The sequence below is a fragment of the Trichosurus vulpecula genome, chromosome 7, assembly GCF_011100635.1.
Source record: "Trichosurus vulpecula isolate mTriVul1 chromosome 7, mTriVul1.pri, whole genome shotgun sequence".
Taxonomy (NCBI): domain Eukaryota; kingdom Metazoa; phylum Chordata; class Mammalia; order Diprotodontia; family Phalangeridae; genus Trichosurus; species Trichosurus vulpecula.
In genome coordinates this window covers 148,418,617-148,434,807 of record NC_050579.1, presented here as the reverse complement: position 1 = coordinate 148,434,807, position 16,191 = coordinate 148,418,617, and the positions used below count along the sequence as shown (strand labels likewise).

The 16,191-nt window shown below is 38.7% G+C and overlaps 1 protein-coding gene across 3 annotated transcripts in view; it reads left to right on the top strand.

The window, feature by feature from the left end:
* Positions 1-7,318, top strand: part of DSE (dermatan sulfate epimerase) — a 93,724-nt gene extending 86,406 nt beyond the window's left edge. For 2 of the 3 annotated variants that reach the window (XM_036768619.1, XM_036768620.1), the window contains 2 exons: positions 1,329-1,536; positions 4,144-7,318. In XM_036768619.1, the coding sequence (XP_036624514.1) occupies positions 1,329-1,536; positions 4,144-5,917 (1,982 nt within the window). In that variant the 3' untranslated portion in view covers positions 5,918-7,318. The remainder of the gene's footprint in view (positions 1-1,328; positions 1,537-4,143) is intronic. The other variant, XM_036768621.1, reaches the window with a different exon arrangement.
* Positions 7,319-16,191: the final 8,873 nt, after the last annotated feature.

Sequence of the window (16,191 nt, the reverse complement as noted above, 5' to 3'; positions counted from 1 at the left end):
TTAAAACATAAATTCTTTAAATACTGGGGAAGGATGAAGCCTTTGGGTTATGGGCACATACTTATCCAGGATATTTGTCTTCCTTAAGCAAAAGTAGTACATTGAAGAATAAATGCATTTTATACATAAGCACAGGATGTCTTTGAAGTTGATGTGTGTGTTTATGACAAGTACAAAATTACAATATTAGTATGAACTTTGACAGCAAGGTTAAAAAAAGGTTAAAAGGCAAGTTAAAAGAAAAGAAATTTAACGAAGAACATTTCTTCTCTATGTGTATACCATCCTGGTTTTCTATACCCTAGGTAATTTTTATATATATGAAAAACAAGCACTTATACTGATGGGCGCATTTTCTTGCACGTGTATATAATCCTTAATCTATTCTACTCTGTTTTTCATTCCTTCTCCCAATCTCTTAGAAATGCATAGATTTGCAACTCAAAGGAAAGATTCCAACTGCATTTAGCAGTAGGGTCCATGGGATTAAGGACAGAGCGCTAAAGAATACATACCAATGAGCATAGGTCTTCCTTCTAGTTTCTGGTTGTTGACTGGTCGATTTTTGCATGGAGATAGTTTTTTAAGATCATATCTTTGAGAGATATAATGCTTGATGAAGGTCTATCACACAGTTCTTTCATCTTATCATTTATGAGAATTGAGCTGTTTAGTGACAGTATAATTTTAGTGGGTGATTGCAAGGTGTGCCTGCAAGGTGCAGCAGAAGATCTATGTCAAAATCCCTTGCTTTGGTCAATTTTAGTGACAGGACAATAACTGACATATACATGGCACTTTAAAGTTTGTCACCACTTTTCAATACATTATCTCATTCAAGCCTCACAACAACTCTGTGTGGTAGATATTATTACCCCCAATTTACAGATGAGGAAGTGAAGCACAGAGAAATGAAAGAACTTGGGTAAATTCACATTTCCTGTATCTGACTTCATATATGCTAGTTATCCTTTCTTTAGAGAGGCAAACAGAAGCACAATCATCAGTTAACATATTGCCAAAGGATATGTATATTGAGTTGGTAGCAGTTTAAAAAAAATCCAAACTCTTAATTTCTTAATTTCTAATGATTAGTTCCTGGGTTTTATATAAACAAAATATTTACAGAGCATTCATGTAGCCATGTCAACAAATAGAACCTGTGGATATGTTTCATAAAGGTAATTTCATAAATCTTTTTTAAGATTAATGTGGCTCCCAGAGAATTAAACACATAAATGCAGCAGGAAATATTTATTTTCTCTATATAAGCTTTATTTAATGTTTATCGATTTATTCTTTCAATCTTTCCCTCCCCACCCCTTCAGGTTTTCAAAGAACGGTGGCAATTGCAGACTCAAATTACAACTGGTTTTATGGGCCAGAAAGCCAACTGGTGTTTCTAGATAAATTTGTCATGCGTAATGGCAGTGGTAATTGGCTGGCAGATCAGATTCGACAGAACCGAGTGATAGAAGGTCCAGGAACAGCATCCAAAGGGCAGCGCTGGTGTACTTTGCACACTGAATTTCTCTGGTATGATGCATTGAATTGTCTTCAAAGAGAAATGATTTTGGCAATCGATCGGTCAATCAACAAACACTTATTAAGTACCTGCAATATGCCAGGCACCATACTGAAAGTTGGGGAAACAGCAGGCAAACAACTGTGTACGAAGCAAGCTATAGGAATAAATAAAACAGAAAGTAATTATAAGAGAGGGAAGGCACCGGAACCATGTTTTTATGTAATATACAAGCTACATTAAAAAACTGATCTAAAACTTACTGATACCTCCACATTTCGCAGCACACGCAGCATCAGCGTGATCGATATCATACAGCGCCCTATCTTAAAACCAAGAGGCATCTCTTCAGATAGTTCTAATTTTTGTGTTAAAAGCCCTTTCAAATTTGCTTTCCTCTCTTCTGAGGGAGGAGATCTCTCCTAGTTCACATTATCATAGAGCAAAGCACGCTCTGATGATTTATGTCAGTTTCGATGTGAGTACAAAAAGGAAAAAACAAGCTTTGGGCTGGAGGTACCTGTGTTGCTATAATATCACAAAATTCATGCAATAACATGTTCTGACAAATGGAATACGAGAATTTCCTAACTCTGAAGAACTTGTTTCTAAGCGTGTGTTTAGGGTTAAAAAACTATACGACGATGTTACCCTACTATAAGAGCCATTCATCACTGATTTGCCTTAACTTCAGACAATAACCTTTTAAGCCTCCAGGGAAATACTATATCACCATCTGTTTTATAGATTGCCAAGTACATTGTTGTCATCCAATACTTTAGAAAGTACAAAGAATTGGTTTAATCGTTAAACCCATTACATCTTTTTCCATCATTTGGATAGTGAGCTTCTCATGGTTTTATTCTTTCGTTTTGTCCGAGTTTCACAAATACATGAAGCCGTTAACGAGAAAAATAAAGACGTCGGTGGTCATTTTCAATGTCAATTTGCAATTATAAGAAAATTTTTGAGCCATAGGTAGTATATTAAATTGTTCGATAATGTCTCCCATTTACCAAAGCCGTAAGGTCTAATGAAGGAGGATTTGAAATGAGGAAATGTGGGGAAATAGAGGAGTGGTAACTATGAGCCATTTTCTCTCCACTGGCACACATGAATTCCAGTGGCATAAAAAACTTACAGGAAGATGGAAGAAAGTATTTTTGGCTAGTCGGCTGGTGCTGTGAATTTGCATTGATTCAGCATACACAGTGTCCTGGATGCTTGACAAAATGTACGGAAAGACTGAGTTCTTGTTGTCTTGAAACTCAGAAATCCCAAAACAACAGATGGGTCCAGAATCAAATAAGCATAAAACCAACTCCACCCAAAGCTGCTCCAGCTTAGAGGGAAAAATGAGAGCAGCTGATGATATGTGTCAGCCTTCTTTCCTGGGGCAACAAATCACATGAAGCTCATTCATGCCTACCCATACATAGGTACTCCGGGCAAAAGACAGCAAGTATTTGTGAACCCATAAAACGCAATGTGGTGCCATGGAAGGAAAGCTAAATTTAGAGTCAAAGGATCTTGGTTTTGAGCTCCAGGTCTGTGCGTTACTCCCTGTAACCATGTCATTTAACTTCCCTAGGCCTCAATATCCTCCATTTGTAAAATGAGAGAGTGGAACTAGATGGCTTTGAAAGCCCCTTCCAGACTTAAATCTATGATCCTAAGAAGCTTTTCCCCCAGCTATGTAACAACTTGAAAGTATTTACATGCAGTTTAAATGGATCATAGAAGGTAAGGGCTGGAAAGGACAGTGGAGGACATTAAGGACAACCCCCTCATCTTATATAAAAGGAAACTGAAGCCCAGAGAAATGCAACGATTTGCCCAATGTCACACAGGTAATAAAGGGCAGAACTGGGACCATATGGGACCATAACGTGGGTCTCCTAATTTGCAAGGCAGTGCTCTTCTTCAGCGTGCTGCTTTCTCTGGGGCTTTAGATTCAGACTAAGGAGAAAAAGAAGAAAATACAGAAGGTCTAAAAAGTTTAAGTAGTTCCCTGAAATTTCATCTTTGTGTAGTGCACTTTGGCCACTTAGCAATACATTTTCTTCCCAAGTTCCACCTTTGTTTTGAGTTTTGAGAAAGGAAAAAAAATCAGACAAGACAGAAGTCTGATGGGACCTTATTATGCTATTATTCATTATAAAATTCAGGTGTTAATAGTTCCTATCCTAGCATTTCCACCAAACTACAAACCGTAACTAAAGGTCTAGGGAGTATACTCAGACCCAGAAGCTCTGACTGGGTTCAGTATTAGTACCAGCAGCTCTCAAGTTTCTGAGAAAAAAGTTGAGATTTGTTTGACTCTCTTGCTGCCTGTATGGCCTTAGGATTGTTATGGGATCCCCAAAGAATTCTGGGCCTCTACTAGATTGCAACTGCTATGGTATTCCACTAAATACTGTCATGGCTTACTGTACCATGGTGTTCCTAGAGCTGTGCCCAAGACAGTTCAGGGCACGTTTTGTTTGTATATTGTTCTTCCAAATAATTGCATACTTAGTTTATATTTGTATATTATTCTCCCACTTGTTGCATGTGCTCTGATGTGTTATCAGTTTGACTTTGAAATTGATGGGTTTTTTTAATATTCATTTTTATAGGTATGAAGCCAGCTTGGGTTCTGTACCTCCACCAGATTATGGAACCCCTACGCTGCATTATTTTGAGGACTGGGGTGTTGTGACTTATGGAAGTGCCCTGCCTGCAGAGATCAATAGACCTTTCCTTTCCTTCAAGTCGGGAAAACTTGGAGGACGTGCAATTTATGACATTGTCCATAGAAACAAGTACAAAGAGTGGATCAAAGGATGGAGAAATTTTAATGCTGGCCATGAGCATCCTGACCAAAACTCATTTACCTTTGCTCCCAATGGCGTGCCTTTCATCACAGAGGCTCTCTATGGGCCAAAGTACACCTTCTTCAACAATGTGCTAATGTTTTCCCCAGGTGTATCAAAGAGCTGCTTCTCTCCCTGGGAGGGTCAGGTCACAGAAGACTGTTCGTCAAAGTGGTCCAAGTATAAACATGACTTGGCTGCACACTGTCAGGGGAGAGTGGTTGCTGCTCTGGAGAAGGAGGGAGTGGTTTTTATACGAGGGGAAGGAGTTGGGGCCTACAACCCTCAGCTAAGGCTGAAGAATTTGCAGAGGAACCTAATTCTCTTACACCCTCAGCTCCTCCTCCTTGTGGACCAAATCCACCTGGAAGAAGATAGTCCTCTAGAGGCAGCAGCCAGTTTTTTTCACAATGTGGATGTCCCTTTTGAGGAGACTGTGGTGGATGGTGTCCACGGGGCTTCCATTAAGCAGAGAGATGGTATATATAAAATGTATTGGATGGATGATACTGGCTATAGTGAGAAAGCAACCATTGCTTCAGTGACATACCCTCGGGGATATCCATACAATGGAACAAACTATGTAAATGTCACCACACACCTCCGGAGTCCCATCACCAGGGTAGCCTACCTTTTCATAGGACCTTCTGTAGATGTTCAAAGCTTCAACATCCATGGGGATTCTCAACAACTAGATGTATTTATAGCCACTAGTGACCATGCGTATGCAGTATACCTTTGGACAGGTGAGGCTGCTGGACAAACGCCCTTTGCACATGTCATTGCAGATCGCCAAAAGATTCTGTTTGATCAGTCTGCTGTTATTAAGAGCTCCCCTGTGTCTGAGGTGAAGGACTATGCCGGAATTGTAGAACACAGTCTTCAGCATTTCAAGCCAGTTTTCCAGCAGCTGGAGAAGCAGATCCTGTCCCGTGTCCGTAACACAGCTAGCTTTCGAAAGACTGCTGAACGCCTGCTGAGATTTTCAGATAAGAGACAGACGGAGGAGGCCATTGATAGGATATTTGCAATCTCTCAACAGCAGCAGCAGAGAAAGCAGCAGCTACAAGGCAAGGCAAAGAAGAACCGAAGGGCAGGCAGGCGCTACAAATTCATTGATACCGTCCCTGACATTTTTGCACAGATTGAAGTAAATGAGAAAAAGATCCGGCAGAAAGCTCAGATTCTGGCACAGAAAGAATTGCCTATAGATGAAGATGAAGAAATGAAAGACCTTTTAGATTTTGCTGATGTCTCTTATGTGAAACATAAAATTGGGGTACCATTCAGAGGCCAGTTTGGGCAGGCCCAGATGGTGACGACTGCCCGAAGTAGAGCCCCCTCAATATCTGCTTCCTATACCAGGCTTTTCCTTATCCTGAACATTGCTATTTTCTTTGTCATGCTGGCAATGCAACTGACTTACTTTCAGAGAGCCCAGAGCCTACATGGTCAAAGATGTGTCTATGCAATCCTTCTGGTTGATAGCTGCATCTTACTGTGGTTGTACTCTTCTTGTTCCCAGTCTCAATGCTAGCCATGCTACTATGAACTGCCTGGCCATTCTATGATCCCTAGAATCTATGCAAAACTCAAAAATCCCTAAGAGGGTGCTAATTTTTTTGGTAGGTTTAGTCTTCTCAGATGCATTCCAGGAAATCTGAGAGCAGGAGAAAAAGAAGGATCTTTTCAGGAAGAGGGAAGAGAAAGAGAGAGAGGGAGAAAGACAGTAAGGCTTAGGCCATGCACAACTTCTTTCAGAAAAGACAAAGGCTCACTTGATGGTCCCCTAGCATCGGGAAAAGTGTTTTACTTTGCTAATGACAATAATCAAAGCACAATTACTTTTAGCTGAAACAGAAAATCCAGAATTAAGCAATTATCATACTTTTCTTAACCATGGCATAAAAAAGAGGGAGGGAACTAATTTTTAGAGTTGGGTTTGAATCATGAACTTGATGTTCAGCTCAGACATTGTTCCATGACTACCAGAGAATTTTTAAATCTTGAAACACAATCTGTGTTGCAGTGCAAAATTCTTTGCCCTGGAGGTAGTCTCAATAGTGCTTTAATGAAGTCACTTTATTGAATCATACCTTTCACATTGGAAGAGACCCTAGACTAGGCCATTTAGTCCAAACCCCTTCCTTTTTGCAGAAACTGACGCCCAGAGGAAGACAGTGACATGTCCAAGGTCACATAGGTAGTTAGTGGCAGAGCTGGGATTCAAACTCAGGTTTTCTGATTCTGAATCCAACACTCTTTCCACCACACCCACTTCAACTAATATTAGTAAGTGCCAATGATGTGTATGGCACTGAGCTATGCACGGGGGAAACAAAAATTAAAGCAAAACAGTCCCTGCTTTCAATTAGGTCATATTCCACAGGGGATATGATACATAAACGTATATGTATATACACTCTATATGTACACATGTGTAGGAATATACACACAAATAAGTAAATACAAATATTTGCGTCTTGGGCTAATATTCAGATGTGCAAAAGAGAGAGTGCCATGGTACCATGAAAAACTAAGAGTATTTTTCCTCCCAGGGAGCAAAAAAATTTTTTTTGTAGTATAAATCTACACATTCATATATACACAGAAACACACACACATACATCTGACAGACACTTCCCAAACTTCCAAGTGCAGTTTGAGATGAATTCTCTTACCTGATTCACCATCAAGATAGGCAGTTTAATTGTGACTGAAAGTTAAGTTTGATTCTGCTATCCTTTGTATGGGGGGAGAAAGCTAACAGCTAAAAGGATAAACAATTGGAAAGGTCATTTGTGTGACTTAGAGGTAGATTTCCACACCAAAGAAGATGAGAAGCAAAATATTACATATGATGGTTATGTTTCTAATAAGGGAAGAAATGCTTTCCTTCAAGTTTATTTTGCTAAATAAACAGATGGTTATTGTCTCAGTTTTTATAGTCTTGTCTTTATTATGTCATATAGGATGTAGGATGTCCAACTTTTTTCCCCCACTCTTCAAAAACTTGTATTTCACTGGAATTGCATTTACAGATAGGTCCCAATTAGTGAAAAGGATGAATCCCATGAAGTAGGTGAATATGGTTAGATTCACACTATTTGAAGTTGTAATTTTGTAAAAGGTGGTAATTGGGATCAGCCTAGTGGAAATATACAGTGCAAATTCAAATAAATACAACAACTTAACAGAATCCAGTATTTGCACTAATTGGGATCTGGCAGTAATTAAAGGACTAAGATTTCATGTAATATAACTATGACAGAATCAAACCCAATTTCCTATTTCCTTTAGACACAAAAATTCAGTATCATGATCTTTGACCCTTAATATGAACATCAAGGAATGGGATTGGTTGATAAGTAATGCCAGACATTAAAATTAATTTGAAATGTAAAGACACATGGATTTTGTGTCTTCACAAATGACACATTGGCATGATTATCTGGGAGGAAAGGAAGGCTTAATTGCTTGTTATTTTTGCAAGCCAGTCCAGAGATAAACCAAATCTTTAAGGAAAAAAAAATCCCAAGCATTAGCTGTTATACTTAAGGACATTTGACTGGCTCCCATCGCAAAATGTGCAAATTATTTTCAGCTTGATTTTCAGGAACATAAGAAGTTCGTTAATTTATAAGTCTCAAGTGATGACAGTGTTTTCCTTTTTATTGGTAGGAGTGAAAGTTAATAACAAGATTTTTTGGGGGGGGGGTGGGTAGTTAAGCATAGGAAAGATGGGTATCATCTCTTTTATTTTTTCCTGTTGGGATGGGATGGTCCTTTATTCCAAATTGTCAGTTCTAAACTTGGCCATTCCTACACAAGATAACCACAGGTTTTACTTTTAACAGTTCTTTACTCATCCACCACATGTGGACTCTAGAAAGCAAGATAAGAGAAATATTTCCCCCTTTAGTGTAAAAGGCCCCTGGGGAGGATGTCATTATACACTTTGTTTCCAAGACTATTGCTTCCAAAAGAACAATGCTTCTGTCTGCCTTGAATAGATATACTTACTGGGATTTAGGCTGGCTTTATGTAAGACTCAAAATGTACTTAATTTCATCAGCTGTTCCTTCACTATTTACCTTTACTCTATTCATCTAAAAAGATTAATTGTTTGTTGGAGATATTCCAAGGGAAATTAGGGAGAAAAGGAAACATTATTTTGTTGCTACAATGCATCTCAACCTCAGACCTGAAAGACTGAATACACAAATAGTCTAAAAATTCAGCTTTCCTCTTTTTTCCCCTGTTTTACTGATGCTGGATAACAAGAGCACCTTTACATGTGACATATTTTTCCAGTCACTTAAACTTGGATGACATGTGCCACTAAAATTAAGTAAGTTTATGCTGACATTTCATATGCTGACATTTCTTCTAATGGTCCTGATATTCCTTTCACTAGAGAAGAAAGATAAAACTCAAGCTCAGTGGCTTGTGAAACTGGTGTACTGCTGAAATATAAATCACATTTCCCCATAATGAGGCCTATTTTATAAGGCTGGTAGTGCCCGTTCAGTAAAAACCAAGGAACTCTTTATGTCTGCAAGACAAGCAGCGTTAAAGCCCCTAAAAAAATAGAGTGCCAATTTTGGCATCAGTTTCAGGCCTGTTCACTATCAAAGAAGTGTTTTGAGTCCATTGAATTTGAGCTATTGTTCAAAAGATTGATTAAACTTGAGTTCCTAGCCCTCTAAAAAACAAAACAAAACCTTGAGAATTATTAGCATAAAGAGTCTCTCTGTGGGTCAGGAAAAAATATAGCAACAAATTCTCTTGCCTGAGGCCTGTTAGCTAGTGATGATCGACCATATCTGTCATCCTCCACTTGAGAATACATTCCTTTGAGATTGACAGTGTAACTATTAATGAACTTGGGTGGAATAACCTATAATGCAATTGCTCATATAACTGAAAAGTGCCCAGTTGTAATTTGCTGCTCTGTGACTTAATTGGTGTAGGAGAATCCCAGTAGGAAACTCCATTCACGAATGCAGTTTGGTAACTGATACATAAATGTTTCTTCTTCTTGAAAGGTACCTGGGACACAGAAAGTTAAATGGCTTATGAAGTCATTAGCACATGTCGGTCAGGACTTGGACTCAAATCTTCAAAGCTACCCCTCTATCCATTTTGCCATACTGTCTTTACTAAATAAAATAATAACGACAATATAAATGCAATGTTCTTCCAGAAATTATTTGATCACCTTTTAAAGTTTTAATAAATTTCAAGCTTACAGATACATATTTTTAACTGAATTTTCTTATTCACAATTAATGTCTTTGGTGAAATTGATAAATATATGATACCTTTTAAAAAAAAACTCTTATAATGTTTGCTCAGTTGTTGTATATTTCACAAACCACACACAGAGTATGATCTGTGCCTACCTTCTGCTTTTATGTATGATAATAGGATCATAGATTTAAAGCGAACAGGGACCATCTAATTCAACCCCTTCATTTTACAGATGAGGAAAACTGAAGCCAGGATAAACTAAATGATTTGCCCAAGGTCACACAAACAATAAACGGCAAAGTTATGTTTTAAATTCAGGTCCTCATATTTATAAAGTGCTTGGTACAGTGCCTGATATATTAGATGTTACATAAATACTTATTCCCTTCCCTTCCCATTCCCCCTTTCGCTCTAAGTCCAGTATTCTTTTCCATTCTTTAAACATAGTCATTATTTTGTTATTTTTTAACCTGTGAACTCAGGAATGAACAAAGTACAACATTTTATATCTACTTCAATACTTTTAGAGGTAAACACATGTTCAGCTTGAGCAGTGATCTGTGGGAGGCAGCATGTCCAAGGAAGAGTACTAACGAGTCATGAGCCTGGAGTTGTGATCTCAACTCTGCCACTTAAAACTTGGGTGCTCTTGGGTTTGATGCCCCTCACTTCTCTAGACTTGTGTTTTCATCTCTGAAATGAAGCGGTTAAATTCAACAACCCTTGAGTTAGTGCAAAGAACAGTGGCTCTGGAGTGAAAGGACCTGAGTCCAAATCCTGCCTCCAATGCTTATTACCTGTGTGACTTTGGGCAAGCTCCTTAACCTCCTTCTGCCTCAGTTTCCTCAAAGAGATTGGACTACAAAGCCTCTGAGATCTTTTCCAGCTCTAAATCTATGATCCTATGGCCATTCCAGCACTAGGTTCCGTTAAAAAAAAAGTAAACTAATTGATACATATTGTCGGATAGTTTCAAACCAAGTGGAGTGCAAAACTCAATAATAGATTTACAGATTTTTAGCTTTGGAAGATTTTTGAGAATCCTCTGATTCAACTCCCTCATGTGACAGATAAGGAAATTGAGGCCCAAGTTGCTCAACTTGCCCAATATCATTCAACTAGTTAGTGGCAAAGTAGGATTAGAATCAAGTCCCTTGGTCTTTCAGCTGCACCAAGTAAGCTCTTTATCTGTTAGTTCCTTTGACAAATAAGAGTTTCCTTATCGTTGGTTGTTGTGTTTGTCCTTCTCCCTCTCTCCCCCTCCCTCTCTCCCTCTCCTTCTCCCTCTCTCTCTCTCCCTCTCCCTCTCTTCCTCCTTCTTCCTCTCCCCCTCTCCCTCTCCCTCTCCCTCTTCCTCTCCCTCTCCCTGTCTTCCTCCCTCTCCCTCTCTGTTTCCATCTCCTCCATGCTCCATTTCAGTGGCTGAAGGCTGCCTCCTTAACTTCGGGTTACTGGCTAGATTTCTTTCTCAAAAACCAAGTCTTAAACCCAATTCACTTTGGAGCTCATAAGTTGGACAATAGATCCCTGCCCTTCTCGCACAGAGTGAATGTAAATACCTAATAGTAACTGTTTCTCTTTTGACCAGGTCTTCCCTTCCTAGTCTGATTTTTGTTTTTTGAGTTTTGATTAAAGGGGCCATCCCTTAATTAACTTCTTAAAGAGGCCTATTCACTGAATGGGAGTTACCTCACCCAAAGTGAGAACCCGAAAAGACCTGACCTTGAAAGGGCCGGGGTCTCCCAATGCACCCTGGGCTATCTCCAATCGTCTTGGTGAATTTCAGGTCACTGGACCCAGATGGCGCTGGAGGAGAAAGTGAGGCTAGTGACCTTGCACAGCCCTTTCTCACTCAAATTAAAGTCAACTGCAAGTCATGTCATCATTTCCCTGATGCCATGGTCCTCTTGGAGAACGAAGGACCAACAAAAGAGCTTCCTAATTTACTAGGTAAATTTTCCTTGTTTTTATAAGAACCGGAGTGGAGATATCAGCTATTATAGCCTTTATTTTTTAATTTTTAATTAAAATCTGGTTGTTGTTTTTTTTTCTCTTTCACCTCTTCCTAGTCAAAAACATAGACTTTGTAACAAATATACATAGGTAAGCAAAAACAAATTCCCATATTGGCTATATCTTTCATTCTGCACCCTTGATCCATCACCTCTCTGTAAGGAGGGAAGTGGTACGCTTCATTACGGGTCCTCTAGAATCATGACTGGTCACTGCATTGATCAGAATTCTTTCAAAGTTCTTCGTTTTCACACTGTCATTACTATACAAATTGTTTCTTGGTTCTGCCCACTTTGTATTAGTTCTTACCATTCTTCCCAAGTTTCTCTGAAACTGTCCCCTTTATCATTTCTTACCGTACAATAGTATTCCATTATACCCATCTGCTATTTATTATTTGTTAAGCCATTCCCAGTGAAGCTCTTCCCCTTAGTTTCCAGGTTTTGGCCACCTTTATATATTTGCTAGATAGATATAGATCATATTCCTCTTCTTTGATCTCTTTGAGGTATAGGTCTAATAATGGTATTGCTGGTTGGAAATCACAGTTTAGTGATTTATTGGGCATAGTTCCAAACTGTTTTCCAGAGTGACTGGACCAATTGACAATTCCACCAATAGTGCATTAGTGTGGTTTTTTTTCCTGAAACCCTACCAACATTTGTCATTTTATTATAGTTTTTACTTGCCAGCAGATGTCTAACAAGGCAGCATGGCATAGTGGATAAAGAACTGCTTTAAGACGTGTGTGTTCAAATCGTATCTCTGCTCTATACTGCCCATGTCAGCCTCAGCGAGTTGCTTACTCTTTCTACTCAAGGCATTTCTTTAAGACTTTAAGTTGTAGAGGAGGCATGACTTGCATGCATAGAGGGAATTTCCATATACGGGAATTCCCTGTTTCAATGAAATCACAGATTGATTCTCTAGCCTATTTATATCATGTTTTCCTGTAACATTTAAGTTAACGTTAGTTTATTAATATTAATTTAGTGGTCTTTAAGCCACTGAATAGTAAAATCAGCACTGAAAATTATCAAGAAAGGACTATAAAAATACCAGTTCAGGCTGGTCAATTTAGTTTTTTGTCCCTTGTTTTAAAGGTTTGTTCAAACATTTTTGTTCTTTTAAAGTGATATAGAGATACTATATAATAATTATAACTAGCATTTACATAGCATTTTAAGGTTTGTAAAGGGCTTTACAAGTATTACCACATTTTATCCTCACAATGACCCTATGAGTTAGGTACTATTATTATCCATATTTTACATATGAGGAAACTGAGGCAAACAGGGGTCAAATGACTTGCCCAGAGTTACTTAACTAGCAAGTGTCTGAGCCTGGAATTCAGGTCTTCCTTGACTCCATATCCAACACACTCTATCCACTGAGCCATCTAGCTGCTTACTCAAATAAATACAGAATTTATATAATAAACAACCAAAATCAAATAAGAAAAAAGGAAAATTTTCATAACTTTTAAGACAAGAAAAGGTTAGTATTTATACATGCAGGCAAAGTGACATGGTATAGAGGAAAGATTGGTGGATATCAGGAGACCTGCATTCTTGTCTCATCTCAGCCAACAACTAGCTGTGTGATTGGGGGCAAGTCCTTAACCTCTCAGAGCAACAGATGAGAAAAATCCATAGAATGGAGGATCTGGGTGGTCCTTCCTAGCCCAACCCACCCTCCCAAAATATCCATAAGATGTATGAAACTCAGCGGTAAACATCATAGAAGGTACCAACTTAAAGTGGAAGCATTCTCAAACACAGTACCCAAACTACACTTACCATATTTCTGATTGCCAAATGCTACTCACAAAAGAGCTCTTACCCTGTCAAATTCAGTATGGCGTACATCCTAACAACATTATGCTTTTTGACACTTAAAGGGCAATGAAGTGGGGAAGGAAAAAGAAAAAATTCTAATTTTCTTCAAGTTTGTTCAAATAGAACTCAGAATTTTGCTAGGTGGTGTAGCAAGGCTGCAAATGAATCTGATAACATGGTCCTGGTCTAGAGACACAAGCAATAAAAAGGCAAAAAATAAAATAGTTCCTGCCGTCAAGGAGCTTACATTCTATTGGCAGAAGACAACATGTACACATAAAAATAGTGTATGAAGGAACACTCATTACTAATTGATGATCCCATTGGTAAATATATAGATCCAATTTGTGCAATGTTTACATTATATGATATATGCAAAAATGCATTGAAATATTAACACTATGTCCCCATTCTATTTTTTAAAAAGTTTTTTGGAGGGAGGAAGGAAGGCAAGGCAATTGGGGTTAAGTGACTTGCCCAAGGTCACACAGCTAGTAAGGGTCAAGTGTCTGAGGCCAGATTTGAACTGAGGTCCTCCTGACTCCAGGGCTGGTGCTCTATTCACTGGGCCAACTAGGTGCCCCTTCCTCATTCTATTAAAAGCCGCTTTACTTAAGTTCTACTCTAATGCTATATTGTATTGGTGATAAGATGCTAGGGTCTCAAAGGCCATGTCAAGAAGCAAAAGCACTCACAGGCCCTATGATATTGAAAGGCTTCAAGTAGGACATAACACTGGACACTACATCTCATCAGATGATGAGGCTAGAGGCTCATCCCCAAACTCATCCCCAATACCACTGAGCGATTTTGTTCCCCCACACAACAATCCAGTTGCCAAACTCTCTTCTTTCTCTATATATCCTCCCTACCGCACTTCCACAGCTTCTCTAAACAGAACTAGAAAATACTCCAGACAAAATCCTGATGGAGAAATCCAAGAAAAATTCACACTGAGTCATTCTTCTGGTCCAGGAGAGATAGAAAAACCAGTGTGGATCTTGGGGATGGGGTCTGGCTAGGGAGAAGCTAAAGTCCCAGATCCAGCATTGAGGGGCTTAAACATGTTCAAGGTACAGGGACATGTACAGGGACAATAAGCCCTGCTGCTTACTACTCATCTCTGGGCCACAGATCTGGGTTGGCCTGACGACAGGAATTGTGCTGAGGGGTGGTATTACAAGAGTGAGTAGTAATTGCTTGTGGACTCTAGGCTATGTACCAAACAATGAGTAAATTCAGAAGCAAGCAGCAGCTGTGTTACTCTGACCACAGGAGTAGAAAGAGGTCTCAGTTCCACCTAATAGCCCAGACTGAAACTTACACAGTAATAAAGAAGGAAGGAAGCCAGTAGTTGTCGCTCTAAACCAGTGCAGAGTTTTCCAGCTGACTGATTGTGGCTAAATTCGGTGACAGACTATTAGAACTCCAAATGGTGCAATCTCATGGGCCTGTTGCTCAAACCCAAACTCAGCTCAGAAAATTATAGACCCAAGATCTGGGGATCTGCAAAAAGACTTTGCCTTAGAATGGACTACGTTAGCAGCATTGAAATACTGTAGGTTACCAGCCTGAGGTGTCCCTGAGATCCTGAAATAACAAAGCAGTAATAGCTTGGACATTTCCTCCAAAAGTGCACAGACCCTGGCTCTAACTGACTTCAAGCCCCAAGTCAGGAAGTAGGCTGGAAGAGTGAGCAAACAAAAAAAGAATCCCATTGTAAAAAGCTAATCTGGTAACAGGGATGCTTAAAATACAACCCCACAAAAAGAGAATAACCCTAAAACATCTACAAGCAAAGCCTCAAAGAAAAACACAACTTAGGCACAAAATTCAACTAAATTCCTAGCAGAGATGAGGCAAGAGTTTAAAAAAGTTATAAAAGTGTATTTACAAATGAAATGAAATGCTAGAAGAAAAAATGGAAAAGAAATGAGAGTTATGGATGAAAGAATTGGAAAAAGAATGAACAGCTTGGCACAAGAAGTACAAAATCTTACCCAGGCAACAAGATCCTTGGAAATTAGAAAGGACCAAATAGAAGAGAATGATTCCATGAGGCAACGAGAAGTCAAAAGATAGAAGAAAAGGTAAGGTATCTCACAGGAAACACAATTTATCTGGAAAATAGATTGAGGAGAGAAATGTTAAGAATCATTGGACTCCCCAAAAGCCATGACCAAAAAAAGTCTAGACATCATATTTCAAGAAATATTAAAACATTAAATTAATATTGAAATATTTTAATATGTCAAGAAATATTAAAACTGCACAGATCTCTTTAAACCAGAGAGCAAAGTAAAATAGAAAGAATCCACCAGTCACTTCCTGAAAGAAACTTCAAAATGAAAACTTCCAGGTCAAAGAAAAAAACATTGCAAGCAATTGTAAAGAATTCAGATTCTGCGGAGCCATAGTTAGGACCACCATACAATTTAGCAGCCACCACTATAAAGAAAAAGAGATTTTGAATAGGATATTCCTAAGGGCAAAGAATAGTCTTTCAGTCAGATTAATTTACCCAGGAAGCCTAAGTATAATCCTATAAGGGGAAAATTTTTTGCCCTTTAATGAAATAGAGGACTTCCAATCATTGTCTGATAGACAGTTCAGAGCTGCATAGAAACTTTGGAATACAAACAGGAAGACAGAAACATAGAAAGGTAAACATGAATGAATAAGCTACTAAGCAAGAATCAACTGCTTA